The sequence below is a fragment of the Manacus candei genome, unplaced genomic scaffold (assembly GCF_025592945.1).
Source record: "Manacus candei isolate 608988 ecotype Guabito, Panama unplaced genomic scaffold, ASM2559294v1 h1tg000017l, whole genome shotgun sequence".
Taxonomy (NCBI): domain Eukaryota; kingdom Metazoa; phylum Chordata; class Aves; order Passeriformes; family Pipridae; genus Manacus; species Manacus candei.
This window is the reverse complement of record NW_026138065.1, coordinates 23,860,476-23,877,598: the sequence shown is the minus strand read 5'-3', so window position 1 is coordinate 23,877,598 and position 17,123 is coordinate 23,860,476. Positions and strand designations below refer to the sequence as shown.

At 44.2% G+C, this 17,123-nt stretch overlaps 1 protein-coding gene across 5 annotated transcripts in view; it reads right to left on the bottom strand.

Annotated features, from left to right (window-relative positions):
- The window catches only part of MARK1 (microtubule affinity regulating kinase 1), a 58,773-nt gene extending 55,533 nt beyond the window's left edge, over positions 1-3,240 (bottom strand). For 4 of the 5 annotated variants that reach the window (XM_051783550.1, XM_051783552.1, XM_051783551.1 and 1 more), the window contains exon 1: positions 3,048-3,240. In XM_051783550.1, coding sequence (XP_051639510.1) covers positions 3,048-3,098 — 51 coding nt within the window. In that variant the 5' untranslated portion in view covers positions 3,099-3,240. The remainder of the gene's footprint in view (positions 1-3,047) is intronic. The other variant, XR_007903961.1, reaches the window with a different exon arrangement.
- Between the last annotated feature and the right edge of the window lie 13,883 nt (positions 3,241-17,123).

Genomic DNA, 17,123 nt, shown 5'->3' with positions numbered 1-17,123 from the left:
GCTGTGAATCTGCACAAGGCAGACCTATCAGTCACACTCACACTGCCCCACCACCGCTGGCTCCCTCCACCTGTTGTGTGCCCGTTGCTGATGGTTCCTGTACTTCTCACTCCAGCTTTCTGATAAGACTTTATCAAGGAATATGCTGCATGACCTTATCCCTTCTAGACTATTTTCAAAGGATGCAGTGGGATAAAAGGCACAAAGAATTATGGAAATATGTAAGTTTGTCACCCATCCCATCAGGAACTCCTGTAATTCTTCAAGGAATGTATATTCTTATGATAGGTGCTATACCCAATTATTATACTATTTTTTAAAGGATGTAACAGATGCCTGCACACTGAGAGAAAGACACATTAAAGTTTTATTTATTTTCTATTTTAAAGTACTGAAAGCAGCTGCCAAGAGACAGAGAGTGGTGGTGGTAGGGTAGTTCCCTGTGATTTCATGCAACAACCTCACACCATGTGCAAAGCACAGCTGGATGGGCACGTAGGTTTGTAGTCAGAACCATCAATCAGCTCTCTCTGGGATACAGAGCTACAGTCTGTCTCTTGGGAGTCACACAATGGAGCCACACTGCCAAGATGGCCACACGCATGAGAGGGAAGAAAAGAGCCTCTCCTGAAGATCACCAGTAGCTGCAGAACTTGGGAGAGCTTTGCTAATATACATACTCGAGGATTAGAAATAAGCACTATAAAGATGTATTTTTTTACCAGGCCAAAAGCTGCTCCTTAACTCCTCACTCTTTCCAATTATTTCTCCCTTTTCTTGCAACTTCTCACTGCCTCAGTTACCCAGAGCTTACTAGCTCCACTCTGTAAGTCAAGACCCATCAGCATAAACAGTTCCCCAGTCCATTAGTGTTTATTAGCAGAAGGAAGCACATTAAAAGTAAATTAAGAGTCTCACCTCACCCTCACAGAATCCATTTTAAATCAAGGAATGCTGCTGATCAGGAAGTCAGCAACAGACCACCTCCTCCATCCTACCTTTGCCACTTTAGCAAAAGTCAGGGACACCATGGGCAGCAGAGACGGCTTCCTGAGGCTGCCTGATGGGCAGACCTCGAGGTCTCTGCTCCAAAACCCAGCAGACGCCACACTAATGACAGCACTAGAATTACTTTGTGCAGATTTAGGAACTTACTACTGCACAGCTCTTTGCTGTTTATCTGGCTGGAGGATTATATTCATTAGTATTAGGTTGCAGACTTACACCAAGGTTTTCAGAAACAAATGTGCAATTTTCAGTATTCTGATATCCTGTACAAACATGGGGTTTTTAGATACCCAGTGCACTCCCTGAAATTACAACAATAAAAAATAACACTTACTATTCCCTAAGTGTCAAAATTGAGCCCTTCAAAGTAGCATATCTTTTAAATGAACTACTAACATTTTAATTGAAGTTTTCATTCTATAAAAGATGATGACATTTGGGAATATTTCCATCTGCCTTGTGTAAATTTTGCAAGTCTTATGCACTATATTACTGGATATATACCTATATATGTCCCTTCCTGTCATCTGTCTCTCAGCCACATTCCCATATACATTTGAAATGGAGACTCATGAGTAACACATATCACACAAACCTGGGCTTTATCATTTAATTAAATCGAAGTTTTCATCTCAAGAACTTACTTTCGTTGTGACAATAACACAGAACTCATCAGTCCATGAAGAGTAAGGACAGACCAAATACATCTATTTGCTTTAACCAGTAATAACGCTGATATCGCTGTGTCAATTAAATTTCCACTGAGCAGCTGATATTAAAAGCTCGTTATAAAAATTCACCAAGCTAGAGTTTCACTTCTTTAGCTATATTACCTCATTTCTGTTACCTCTGTCTTCCAAATCCTCTTCTCATATTCACTTTTCATTTTATATCAGTCAGTAACCTATTCAGAAGAGACTATTGCTTGGGCCTGTACAGTACCAAACCTTATAAGCTCCTACTGTTGACCAGAATCTCTGTAGATTGATTCAATACAAACAAGCATCTTCTTCAACCACTTTCAGCCCATTAGGTCATCTTTCTTCATTTCTTACCAATCACTTTCCACCCAAGTAGAAGGTGGGTATGGCTCCTTTTGCCCTCCTTCTGCCACCTTCCCAAAGGCAACTAACAATACCTACATTGTAAACATACCACTTTTAACATTGGTCCCCTCACCCAAGAGGAAAACGTCACACCTCCCACACTACCACCAATTTAAATAATCACCACTGATGGACAGGACCAGACAGGGTCCAGCATTCCTCAGGCACACCGTCTATCGTAGCCAAGACTGGTTGTTTTCTACGGAAGACCACCACAGCAGAGAACACCACCGTGCTCCCGCTCCGCCGAGCCCGGGCGGAGCAGAGGAGAGCGCAAAGATGTTTAAACAGAGCACAAAGGAAGATATAACGAACTCGGGAGGAACCAAGGACCCGACCACAGCCTCTCTGAGAGGCGACACAAAGCAAAACAGAGGAAGGAATACAGCAACACCAGGGACCGTCTTGGAGGTGCAAACTGAACAAAGAGCAAGTACCGCTGAACCCCAGAAAGCGAGACGGGGCCGAGCGCCGGGCGGTCTGACAGCCCACAAGTGGATATCCCAGCCCAGGCGCGGAGGTGCCCGGTGCGGGGGACGCCCTAAGGCGGGGCTGCCGCCCGCGGGGGCTACAGGCCTCTGCCCGGCGGGGGCCCGTGTGCGCCGACAGCCGAGGACATATAAGGGCAGCCCGGCCCAGCCCGGCCCGGCCGCGCTGGAAGGGGCTGCGGGAGCGCTCCCTGCGGGAGGCCCAGGGCCGCGGGGCGCTGGGGCGACGTGGAGCGCGGCGGGCCGGACCCGCCCCGGCAGCGCCGCACGGAGGAGCCCGGGGCGCGGGCAGGCGGCGGTGCCGGCCCGGCCAAGGCCCGCCCGCCCCTGGGGCACCCGGCCGGGGCAGCACGGCGGGCCGGGCCGCCGCGGGTGCCGGGGAGAGGAGGAGGGCGGGAGGGAAGTGGAGAGGGAGAGAGGGAGGGCGTCCCGGCGCGGCACTCACGTTCTCGGTGTCCCGCTCGTTGACGGTGGGCAGCGGCGTGCGGGTGGACATGGTGTGGGCCGCCGCGGCGCCGCGCCCGGCGCTCTGAGGGGAGAGGCCGCTCCTAGGCCGCGGCGGAGCCCGCCGGCCGCCCCCGCCGGCAGCCGGGCGCACACGGCGGGACGCGGGGCCTCCTGCCCGCTACGCGCCCGGCGCCATCGCCTCGCCCGCCCCGCCGACCCTCCGCCCGCCTCACCGCCGGGCTCCGCGCAGCTCGGGCGCCGGCGGCGGCTCCTCCTCCTCCTCCGCCCTCCTGCCCGCTCAGGTGAGCGGCCAGCAGCGCAGGGGGGCCGCGGCGCCTCCTCACTGCATCCGGCAGCGGCACCAGCCCCTCCTCCCCGCTCCCCTCCCCGTCTGTCCCCTCCTCCTCCGCCTCCTCCCCCTGCCGGCCCCCGCCCCGCCGGCCCCGCCGCAGGAAGCGCCGCGCGGGGCGGGCGGGCGCGGCAAACGTGGGCGGGCGGGGCCGGCGCCGCCACCGCTGCCGCGGCCGCGGCCCCGTCACGGGCCCGGCCCGGGTGGGGGCCGGGGTGAGGTGGGACGGGACCTCATAGCTGTCCACGGCTTCCTCCCGAGGGGAAGCGGAGGGGCAGGCACCGATCTCTTCTCTCTGGTGACCAGTGACAGAACCCGGGGGAATGGCCTGAAGCTGTGTCAGGGGACGTCAAGGCTGAATGTTGGGAAAAGGTTCTTCGCCCAGAGGGTGGTTGGGCACTGGAACAGGCTCCCCAGGGGAGTGGTCACAGCACCAAGCCTGACAGAGTTCAAGAAGCGTTTGGACAATTCTCTCGGGCACACGGTGTGATTTTTGGGGTGTCCTGTGCAGGGCCAGGAGTTGGACTCGATGATCCCTGTGGGCTCGTTCCAGCCTGGGATATCCTGTGGTTCTGTGGCACGGGTGTGAGGGAGGCCGCGGGAAGGGCGTGTCGCAGTGCCCCTGGGCCGGGGCCTGCCAGGGGACCGGGCATGTCCCTCAGCCTGGCGGGATGAGGAGGCCCGGGAGCGATGAGGAATCCAGCAGGGCTCGGGGAGCTGGGGATTCCTAAACCCTCTGTGTGAAGGGACAGAGCCCGCGGGGGTGCTGGGGCCCACTGATGGTGGCTAGTGGGTTGCCAGGGATTGTCTCTTGTCTCTCAGTTGTCTCTTCTTACCAGGAGCAGTCCTGCCTGCCTCCTCCACAGCTCCAAGTCCACAAAGCACCGACTTTCTGGAGGTTTGTAAACCCCACAGAGCATCTGTGTAAATCAAGCCATTTATTTCTGCACCTTTGCTAAGGCCAGCCGGCCTCCCTTACCCACTTGAAGCTGAAATGGGATCAACAAGACTTTGCAGCACATCCTTCCACTCATGTCCGATGGGTACGCAGTCCTCGAACACTTAACCAGTGACCTCATGTGCTTAAAATTAGAACCATACACATTTTTATCTTTGAGAAGTTACTAGTGTTTACATGGCAGCAGCTTTTGCTGTAAAACCAGCTGAACCCTTCACCAAATTCTAAAAATAATCTGCAAAAATACGAACAACCTCGCCTGCACCAAAAACAGAAGAAAAACAGTAGGTCTGAATTTCCATTGCAATATTTCGACGCATCTGGGTAGCTGGGGCTGTAAACATCTTCATAAACTGTGTAAACACAATCCTTTTTCTGTAAGATCTTCCTTATGAAAACATTTTAGAAGGCACTTCATGAGCTGTATGTCTGTCTTCAGGAAGCCCTTAGGTGCTTGTGAAAGAGTATGGACTGTTATACATTACTTATATTTATAGATAATATATACACACACCTATATTTATAGATACACTAGTAGAGGATATTTTATTCTGGCTGTATTAATTCTGGTGTGATTCAAGAGATGCCCCCAGCTCCTCAGCACTGGTCAGCTTAGAGTGGAGTTTTCCACGTGTTTAGAAAACTTCCTCTGCATCTGATGCAGGGACAGGCAGAGAACATCCCCGTGTTGTATGAGCAGCATAAGTGGACTTGCTGTTTGCACATTCAGCATCATGTTACTCTGAGCATTCATGATTTGTCAGTCTGGAATGACAGAGGTTCCCAGCTGGTCCTCTGACCAAAGCCTCCCAAATCCTGGCAAGGGCCTCTGTGAGCTCATGGCTCTCTCCGCACATAGCTGGCACTACTGACTGCAAGGGAAATTTTAGGGTCTTTTGTTTTTACTGGGAACAAAATAATCCAGGATTGGGTTTGCTCGAGGTAAACAGCCATGGTCTAGCCAGCATGTCAAAACAAGTTTGTTGACAAACTGGATATTAACCCAGTTTAGTTGCTTAGCTCATCAAAGTGCATTTGCTTTTATCCCAAATAAGAACAAGGCTGTGTCTGGGGCTCTGCGTGGGGTCTGACTCTGCAACCCTTACTCGGTCAAAACTCCCACTGATGTAAACCCATCATGGTATGGATTTAGAAAGACATTGGAGTTTGCACTCCTTTCTTCTCTGACCACAAGAACGTACCTAACTGTGTTTAATGGCACCACCAACTAAGGGAAAGCTTAGAAAGACTTCCTGCCTTACAATTTGAATATGCTTTGGTCAGTAATTCAAATTGGTGACCCAAAATGTTGGGTCATCAGAAATTAAAAGTGTAATAGTGTAATAATTCTTGTTTTCTGAAGAACTGCTTTGCAGTTGCTTTGGCTGTGGTTGTTACTGTTATCATCTTTCTTGTTGATAAGGTCACTCAGTCATTTAATAGCTTGGTTTAATTTTGTTGTGTTGTTACTACAGGTTTCTTCTTTCCCCCAGGTGGGAAAAATGCAGGGACAATGACTGAAGAGCTGCATGGAAGAGAAGGTTATGATAGAGATGGTCCCATCATCTTCTGGCCACTCTCCAAAGAGACAAAAGAGAAGAGAGGCAATGGGTTGAGCACAAAAATGGCCTGGAATAAGGATGCTCCAAACTATCTGAGACCTGCAATAAAATATGCAGGAAGTTATTGCTGCTTCAAGTGGCATTAAGTCCTACCCAGCGTGAGTCACAGAGCACACACAGGCTCCAGTGGTGGCAGCAGCACAGCCTCTGCAGCTGTAGAGGGGTGGAAGCACCAGGCAGCGAGGGGAAGGCTGTCATTTTGGAAAGGTAGGAGCGTTTTTCTTGGGAGACCATGTTTTGAGAAGCTGGAGGAAGCCTTGGTTCCTCACATCAGAATTGAAAAGAACAGACTCGTGTCAGTAGAAAGCTCTGACTAGAGGTTGTGCTCTTTTACCCTGAGCTCCAAGAAACTTGCACAGATACCTGTTCAACCCCCGGCAAGTACCTGGTTGTTTTGTTCCTGGCTGGTTCAGGCAAAGAGAAAGGACGCAGATCTCAAGATTTAAACTTTTACACCATTATTATTCAGAAAAGCACTCATTTTCTTCATTTTGCCAGAAATGGCGTGTTTATTGGTGACTAGACAACTTCATTTAGTGAGGAAATTGAGGTGTCAGTGAGTTTTGTAGGCGCTTTTCCCTCCCAAGGGGAACTCCAGCAGTGAATCGGCTGCAGCTTCCCAGCACACAGGCAGAATAGTTTCGTTTCTTTGTGCTTTGTAAAGCCAAGCCCATGTGCCTCCCCCTCCATGAAGCCAGATGGCTGGTGCTTAGGCCTGCTCTTTTTCTTTGCAGGGATGTGCTGGATGGGAGGAGTGCAGCCAGACAAGCACAGGAGCCTTGGTCCTTCCAGCCAGGCACAAGGCTGGCTTCCTGGCTCCAGCGCTCCCCCTGGACCCCCCTTGGATGGTCTGTCATTAATTTGGTGACTGACTTGAACTTCAGCACTTAAAGTGTGGATATTCCACCACCTTAACAGTAACTGGATCCTATCCACTACTTAGCAGTGATTTCAGACACTGACTTGAATGAAACCTTTTCCCACAACGTTCAAATTCAGTTCTCAACAGCTAAAGGGTAAGAGGTTCAGTAATAACACGGGAACAGGTGACCACTGAGATGTGAATAAAATAGAGCAAAATCATGGTCTGTATTGCCTTTCATTACACCAGGACATCTACTGTAGTGTGGAAAACTAAATGAAAGACCTGGCAAATATGAAAGAGTAAAATACCTCCAGCTGCACGTAATAAGGCTGCAATAGCATTAGGGAGTCCTGGAGTCATTACAAACTACAAATACGAGGCTCCATGGGTTGTTTACTTTCGTGAGGGACACAGGGCAAAATTATATGTGCTCTGAATATGTGTAGCTTTTGTAAATATATTATTAGTTATAGTCAAGATTCTGATTTTGCCATAAGAATCATTAGAAAGTACAGTCTTAGTGAAAAGTTAAGGAACTCATAATTTGCCCAAATACTTTAAACCTGCAAACAAATTAGCTTTTTCTTTTAATTTGAATAGCAACTCATACCCCTTTGTGAATACTCTTATCATGTATATGCAAAACAAAAAAAAGTTTTAGATACACTTAACAGGCCAGAATTTGTCTCAAGGTCAGTTATACTGACATTTTTCCCTAAATGTAATTAAGTTTGTGTCGTCACGTTTTCTGAGTAACTGAAGATTTGTATTATTTTGATGCCATTATGAGGAACTGCCATAAGAATGCCCATGTAGGAACTTCATATGGAAACAATAAATAAAAGCAGCATTTGTCACTGATCAGCCTGGGAGGAGTATAATAAAGTCATAGTACAACTTTATAGTTACAGAGCATTCTTGCACATCCCAAAGGCCTCTAAAATGGTATCAGCAAATTCACTCCAGAGTAGGAAGAACTATCTCTTAAACACGTAGGTTGCCAATGGTCTGAAGAAGCTTGTAAGGGTAGTTGCTCTGTCCTTGGGCATGCTCTGATGGCCTAAAAAAACCAGAAGTGTGTTGTAAACTGGTCCCACTTTGTTAAAGATCTCTGCACTGGTTTTCATTGCTAAAAATAGGTAGTTTTGATTGTTTCCTTCAGCTTTGATATATCATCTTTCATTTGACGCCCCCAGTCTCTTCAGCCGCAGAGCCAACTTCTTCCCACATCTGAAAAGTTTCAGAAAGGAAACGAGCAAGCCACTGTAGCACTGAGGTAGAACCACAATGAAACCTGGGGCAATGGCAACTGCATGAATTTCACCCCTTGATTTCATTTGCTGCAGCATTTTTTGACTGTTGTGGCTTTCAGTAGTGGTTTCAAACTTGCTTTTTAAAAAGGTCTCATTTTCTTTCCTTTTTTTTTTTTTTTTTTGTAGCTTGAGTTTAGATTAAGTATCTTGGCAAAGGAGGTAAGGCTTAAATCATTTTCATGCATCAGCACTGACAATATCTTTTTTGCTATTCATTTTTTGGGGAAAATTAATGTTCTTAGAAAAGACTATGTATCAGGGAGTAATAACAATGAAAACAGAATGTAGCATGTTGGAAGTATCTGTAATGTATCTGTATATGCAATATCTTGGTATTCCTTTTATCTGAAAATATTTATTTGTTATGGAAACATGTTAAAGAGTAAAATAACTATTTAAATCAGGTACTTACACAATTCCTATCATAGCTGTATCTGAGCTATCACACAAGACATAACGCACCTCTGCATTAGAGCAGGGAAGCTTTCCCAGCTGTTGCTCAGCTGTGGATCTGAGGAGCAGAGGGACTAAATGGCCTGTCCAGGGACAGAGAGGAAGCCAGGGACAAAGGAGACAGCAGACTCGCTAAAAGTGGTCCTTAAGGACCCTCTGGGTACTGTTTTAAACCCAGCTTTAGATAACCCCAGGAGATGGGGAAGGATGGCAGAAAGCCTGCAACGAGATGCCTGGTGATCTGCCATTGATCTTTAGAGGGCCACCAGAGACCAGAAGTGGGGGAAGAGTTGGGAAAGGCAATTAACCTAAGTGGTCACAGATATTCTCACTCTGCATCTGCCCTCTGCAGACTTCAGTGGTGTGGTTTCTGTGGAAACAGAAACTCTGTGCTAAATAGAGCTGCTACCCCTGGCAAAAATCTAATTTTTCCAAAGATGTATTCTACAGTAGCACAACAAGAGCTCCTTGATGCAGAAAGGTGCGAAGCTGTCCTGCAGCAGTATTGCATATTCTAATCCAAGGAAGAACAGCTTTTGATCCAGGAACAATTTCCTGGTTTTGCTTCGAGTTGATGCAATAAATGATTCTGTAACAGGAAAGTCCCTAACTGTTGCAAAGACCCTATGTAATCCTCAGGGAGCATGGGGTCAGTTTGAGAAGTCTTTCCTCTGCCCATTTTAAGGAGAGCAAGAAAAGAAAGATTTGAACTAAACTCCTGACTGCAGCATTTCAGCATGTGTATGGGGGGAGAGGGGATGGGTGTATTTCTTTATTTATTTAGGACTTATTTTTGTAATATTTTATTTGGTTAAAATACTTTGTTGAGTGTACTAGGTTTCATTTTTTTACTGAGTCATTCTACCACTTTAGAGACTTAATATGACTGGAGTTGTGTGGTACTTTTTTTCCATCTCTGCTCTAGCCCTCCCACCCCCCCAGAAAAAGCAGACTCCTCGTTTTGTTTTCCGCTGACTGCACTGAACTGGCAGAATAGCCTTAATTGACAAAATGACAGGATAGAATAAAATGTTGAAAGGGAAGAACTGACACAGGCATTCTTGGACTTTTTCAACAGTTCAACCACAATGACCTGTTCAAATGAATGCACTACTTCCATGAGAGAAAGTAAATTTTATTTCTCTCAGAACTTGTATGCGGAACAAAGTGGCCAATAACTGCTTACTGCCATGAGTCTTACTGACCGCTTTTTACAGTGGACTGAAGACTAATCTGAAATCCATCCTACCTTCTCCAAGGTAATCAGGAGCAGAGAAAGGCCATCTGGACCTCCTGTAACAGCCACTGAGCTGGAGCTGGCAGTAACCTCGTCTGCAATAGCTTCAGCGATGGATTTAAAAGAGGACCGGTTCTAGAGGTCTCCTTTAAAGAGTCCTAAGGGGGTGTCAAACAACCAGATGAGAATTGCAAGGCACCGGAGTTCACTCTGAATTGACTGAATGTCTACACAAAAACAACACCTTGAAGTCAAGTGCAGGGAGAGCAAAGGGAACCTTACTCTGAGTTGCCTGGTTACTGCTGAGATGTGATAACTGACTGTACAGGGCCCAAGTCTGCCATCAGTACCATTGCTGTGCAAAACCATGTCATCTTGCTTTCCCAGCCTGTGAAATGAGGGTGCCTGGAAATGGAGAGGAGAACACAGAAAACAAGAAAAGCAGCATGTTGTCAGATTCTACTTTTCAAGTTATCCAGAGAAGTAAGAAACAATGTCAACCCGATTTCCAGAATGAGATAAAAATAAACCGAAGGGTTTATTTTTAGATGTACCAAGCTATCCAATAACAGTTCAGCTTTGTGGGATGTATGAATAGGATCCAAGTTCTGACTTTGGTCATAGTGCTGGAAATTTTCCATTGGCTTCGAAGATAACTAGCGGTTTCACCAAAGTAATTTGATCAGAATTTGACCATAGGTCTGTTGTTCCTTGATGTGATGCACTTGTAAGTTTTAGTGGAAAAATAATGATAAAAAAAACCCAAATAGAAGCAACATACTGCTCTACCTCACAGTTTCTTTGAGGTTTAAATGATTTTAAGTGTTTTGAGAATGAACAGTGCTCTACGTATGCTAAGCATTATTATGCATTACATAAATACATAATATCAGGCATGCTATTTTCATCTTTGCCCACAGCACGATAATGACGTATCTGCAGTGGGATGAAATGCAACACTATATTTAATAAAGGTTATGGATTTTGTTTGTATTTCATGTTGTTAGGTGCTATGCTGCTTCTGATATCTAGGTCACTGTTCAAATCTATCAGGGGTTAACCATGGCCAGTTGTTCCTATCTGGCACCTGATATGCCTCTGCTGCTACAGGAAAAGTTGTTCCCCTCTGTAAATCATGAGCTTAGTTTAAAGTCAGTGACAATGCTCTGTGATGGTGCCGGTGCTTACAGGGATGGAAGAAAATGCCAGTCTTTATTCTGAGATATTCAAAACTCAGCTACACAGTGTTGGTGATAGTGATGTAAAATGAACTAAGGACATATAGCTCAAGTACTGTAAAGTCCAGCACCTTTTAGGAGCACTAAAAAGCTAAATAGAATATCTGAGGATAAGTTTAGTAAGCTAATGGTTTACTTGAGAGAATGATTTCATTTTTTACACAGACCTGATGTGATTGCAATGAAGCGTGGGTTAGAAGATCTCACTGGGGTACCAAAACGTTTTCCGGTATCATTTGCAAATCCATCTTTGACAATGCCAAAGTTTATTTCTGTTGCAAAACTGAAATATATATACAAATATTTCAGGTTAGATTTGTGTCATAAGCCTAACTTTTGGCATTTCTCATCTATTGCTCATATTTGCCCCACAGAAGTACATTGAAAATGCACTGGAAGAAATCTTGAGGCCTCCTAGTCAGTTTTTACTGAGTTTTTACTAGAAAGAGAACTTGCAATAGTTCAAATCCTGATGGATAAAAACCAGCTGAGCCCACACCCTTCCTTCTGATTTCCATAGCAGTTGTTGCTGAGTAAGAACTGGATGCATCTGCTGCTCCTGCATCAGGACTGCTGACATGAACATGTAGGAGGAAGATCAAGCTGCAGCAAGGACGGACTTCAGGAGCTGGTTCATTCTTCTTTCACACGGATGGGAGTGTCACAGCGTGCTTTCCTGTCTAATCAGTCTCAACACAACCTTGCACAACTCAACCTGCTTTAAGCTTTTAACCAGGGTGTAGGAGTTCAGAAAAAAAAAAAACACCTCCCTTCCCCCAAGAAAAATGTAATTGCAAAGATTTGTTTTGATGTAGCATGTACAGTAAACTTGAATCACCAAAAGTGAACCACACATTTGTGCAAGTATTTTTTCCTTCCCTAATTTTCATTCCTAGTTAGCTATTCATTTTATTTACCTTCTAGAGAAAACACACTAGAGACAGGATCTGACTCCCAGTGAGGCTCATGGTAGAGCTGCCAGGGCCATAATCCCTGGGGCTGTAAAACAGCTCCTCTCTGGTGACCCCGCTGGGGCTAACCCAGTATATACCAGCAGACAATCTGGTCCCCATCATCATTAATGCAGACAGTGACTCATCTTACAGGCCAAAGCAAATGTTAATACATAGTAATAATATCTAAATAGTGCATGGTGATAGATTCCACTCTCATTGTAATTGTGGTACTAATTACAAGTGGTACTTAATCTTTATAAGGCTCATTTGTTTTAATACTCTGAGAGAGACCAGGAGGCTAGTGAATTTAAGGCTTCCTACAAAAAAACCTTGATGTTACAACAAGATCTGCACTAAAAACAGTGTGTATATATGCAACTTCAGTGTCAGGATCATGGTTCTTGTAAGATCTCTAGACCTCTGGTGAAGCCTACACAGAAGCTTCAAATTTATCCTTCTGTTAACAAGCTCAGAATATATATCTTGATTATTATTATTATTATTATTACCGGTATATAGCATGTTGAGATGTGGAGGACAAATGGCAGAGCAGCCTAAAATTCAAATTAAACAATAAATGGGCATAGTAAATAGCAGGGTGGGAGTGGAATACCAAGGGACAAAGCCAATAAAATATTGTTTAGTTTAGGGAAGATGGTCTAACAAAATTGACTAGTATTTAACAATCACATACTCACTCATTTATTGTGACAGCAAAACCACTAATGAAAGGCTACAGAAAAGTACTGATCAGGCCCCTTAATATAGATTTAAAACAATGCCATCAATGAATATGGGAATTCCTTGACAGGATGAAAAGACAGGCTGAGAGTTGGGGCTGTTCAACCTGGAGAAGAGAAGACTGGCGGGACCTTAGAGCACTTTCCAGGGCCTGCAAGAAAGCTGGAGAGGGACTTCTTACAAGAGCATGTAGTGAATGATAGGACAAGGGGAAATGGCTTCAAACTGACAGAAGGTAGGTTTAAGTTGAATATTAGAAAGAAATTCTTGACTGTGAGGGTGCTGAGGCACTGGAACAGGTTGCCCAGCGAAACTGTGGATGCCCCATCCCTGGCAGTGTTCAAGGTCAGGTTTGATGGGGCTCTGAGCAACCTGGTCTAGTGGAAGATGTCTCTGTCCATGGCAGGGCCATTGGAACTAGATGATCTTTAAGGTCGCTTCCAACCCAGACCATTTATATGATTCTATCCCTGTACTTATACAACCTCTTTTACCATGTCTCCTGAGCATCTTTCTCATTTGAATTCTCATATCCCATGCAATTGGGAAGCTGTAAAGAAGGCCCACAGCAGCAGGCATCCCTGGGAGGGGGGCAGGCTTCCAGGGATTGCACAGCCAGCATGGGTTGTCCTAGCCTGAGTACCTGATCCCTACCCCCTGATAGCACAGCTGCTGGCACCACCACTTAGCAGCAGCGCTCCAAGCCCTCCCTATCCCATCTCATCCTTCTCTTTACCCTTGCTCTTGGTTTCCCTGCAGCACGACTATGTCACTATCTCAGTCTTCTTTCTCTCTATTCCCAGCAGCCTGTGAGATACAGGAGAGGAGGTTGGGGCTGCTCCTTCCCAGAGGAAAGGAGAATGCTGTTGCTTTTGGGAAGGGGAAAGAAAGTAAACTCTTTTCTTATCCCCATCTGCATTTCACTGATCTTACAGTCCTCCTCCCTTCAGACTTGCTCAGTGCAACTGCAAAATTCACTTTTACCTGTCTGTCTTGGGATTCTTAGGAAATCTCATGCCCTTCACACTAATGGCAACAAAAGCATGAAAAAAATAAATGAGTCTATCCAGAAAGTCTACAGTAGAGAGAGACTCCCAAAACTTAATCTTCTTACATGTAGGATGTTACAGTGGCTACCAAGAATTTCTTTTTGTGGAACCATACTTTCTACATGTTAATCCAAGCTTCTCTTTTTTTTCTTATATTTTTGGGTCTTGAGTTCAATAAAAATGCAGTTTTGCTTCCTCTGACAATACTGATCAACAGAATTTCCTTTGCAAGCATATTTAGATAGCGAGAAAGTTTTGCAAATATCTGTATAAGTGTTCATCTAGTTCATAAACTGCATGAATTAACCATTCTGAAATCTTCCTATGGGTTGGAGAGTTGCACAGACAGGGATTAGCAATGCTGCCATCTAACAAATCAGGCCAAATTATAGGCAGCTGGTACTCAAAGCAGTTGTCCTAATGCATAGTTCATGAGCAAGCCATTGGCTGCAATACGTTTGTGTTAGTCGTGTATCAAATAATAATGAGCAATGAAGGCTAGATCCTGTAAATGAATGAAGGGGCTGATTCCCTCTCCTTAGTCTGAGGAACGTGTCTCCAGGCCCATGTTTATGGAGCTACAAATTTGTTCTTTGATCTTTTACCAATAATAAGACTAAAGGAATGCAATTTTTGTTGTTAATATTTTGCTTAGTGTTAGTCTGGGTAAAGGTTGTTAATATTCTATAGCTATCTCATCAATGTCGAGGGACATGTCATATACACTAAAAATGACAAATCAATAATTAACATAAAACCATCCTATTACTTAAGTCAAATATTACCATCCTCCCATACTTTTTTTTTTTTTTTGTTTGCTTTGTTTTGTTTTGTTTTGTTTTTTGCTTCTGGCAAATTCCTAAAGAACCTAAGGCTGAGAATGGTAGAATTTTGCCCAGAGATGATGAAAATAATGAGATAGCCATGTCCCTGCTTCTCTGTACCAGATTTCAGGCATGTAAGTCTGCAGTAACCTCAAAAGTTAAGTATTAAGGGAAGTGCTTTATGATGTGTCACAATCCTGCAGTTTGCTCTAATCAAAAGAAGGTTCAATACCTATAAAACAATAAATTTTGGGGACAAAAGATATTATTCTTGGGATTAAAGCTGCATCTTTCTAAAAGTCTGTTAAAAACTAATTGCCATTTATAGAAGCAATTGATAAAATCATTTAAAATATGCCTATTTGGTTGTTTTCAAAATGAAATGCTTCTTGTTAGATGCTTCTGAAACTGAGTTATGAACCTATACACAAATCCTTGTAGTAAAAGCTCCATTTTCATCTTGTAGCATTAACATTTAGGACATTTAAAAAGGTACAATAGTACCATATGTTCAAAGCAATCCCAAACTCCGGTTAAAGAGTAACATCATGTTAAACAGTTATAAATTTAAATATATGTGTATAACTTATTAGGTATAGGCATAAAGGTTTTTTTCAAACGTCTATGCACATCTGAAAATGGTACCTATCTCTATACATTTATACCTTTATGCATAATAAACTGCACACCCATATACATACTAGGTAGGGGCATATGGATAGTTCAGATACCTTCCCAAGGCATCTTCAATCACTAACATTTTTGTCAGTGGGAAGGAACGTGATCTTTCATAACAATGAAGTAATTGTTTGTTTTCTCCTTGCCACTTTCTTGCAAGAATTAGACATTTTGGGTTACTTATTACCATGAGATAATTCTTGTCGGTCTGCTGAAGGCACAAGCAAGGCAAAGTGCTTCCTAATTCCCGTAAGGCATGTGTTATCTCATGGTAACACACACACACATTGCAGTGTGACATTTCTCCTTGATACAGGTAAATGGACCATACTGTATCCAGGATACAGCTTTGTGCTTCCATTAACATCTCACTTGTGTTTTCCTGCTTGCAAAATATTTTATCAAGCTTTATAGTACAGAATAAAAATTTCGGGGAGCTCTTGTACCACTGCAATTTTAATAAGTCCAGAGAAAGACTAAACAGAAACATCCAACTGCTAAAAAACCACAGGTCTGGAATTTAGGTGAAAGTTTCTGTCTCTGTGCTTTTACATGTGGGAGAGGGTGTTGATAATCTCATGCTACTGATGGTCTACAGTATGTGGATAGCTGTCTTGGAATATCTTGTAAATATAATGGAAACATATTATTGCTAAATGTTTTCAGGATGTTGCTGTCGAGGCCTGACTATAATAAGGTTTCCTAACTTCGGTCAGCAAATCAGGCGAGAAATTTTCTGCAAGTCTTCTGGTCCCTGGCTGCCTGTATTTCTCAATATTCTCAGTCAGGAATGGATCCAGGATACCTCCCAGCTTTCAGATTGTTCCTTATGCTGCCAGTTCTGCAGTTAGTCACTTAAAAAGATGGACAAGTCTGTGCAGTGGGCAGCCACCTCATGTCACATCCTGCCCTCAGGGCCAACTCTGGCTTATTTTTCCACACATCGGTTACTCCAAGACAGATATTTCCTACGCTGCTGATGTCTGCTCAAGGGAGATGTAAAACCTCCCTTGTACAAGGTGCAGGGGAAGGAAGCAGAGGAAGGCAAGCCCCCAAAGCCATTATTGATTTCTGCTTGCAACGTATTTCTCTCATTTCCCCATAGTAGAGTATCATTCTGCCACTCTCAGCTCTTTGAGTTTGAAGTCCGCTGAGATCAATATAAAATGAATGTGGGCATGAGAGGACACATTAATGATAGAACAGGGAGAGGATAGTAAAAATGGCCTATTAACTATTGCACTTGAGGATTTCCTCCAGAAAGTAAGGTCCTTCCATATTCCTTCTAGAAAGGAATTTGCAGCCACTGGGCACATACTCTTTCTGTAAATAATTTATTGTATACTGCCAATGAGGCAACACAGCCAATTCTTTTTGTACAATTAGCTATTACACTGGCAGATAAAGTCACACATAGCATATAATAAATGTGATGTTTAAACCCCAATTTCTTCTGTGTTACAGAATAATCAACAGAAGAATCTCTTTCTTCTATTAAACGGGGACTTGTATTTGGGAAAATTCTCTACAGGGAACTCCCATATATCATAAAAGTTACCATGAACCTGGTTATCTTCTAAATACAGTAATAAATTATATTTTCCTTTTTGTTAAGAATAAGTCACCTGTTTAGCTTGGGACATGAACAGGCAAAATTTTAGCAAAAGCTTTTGATGCTTCAAATGCTTTCCTTCAAGAAAAAAGGGAGAAAAGACTCTTGGACCGGCAGGAACTGGAGAGGCATACTGACTTGAACACAGCTGCAGTAGCAAGACCAACATGAAAAACAGA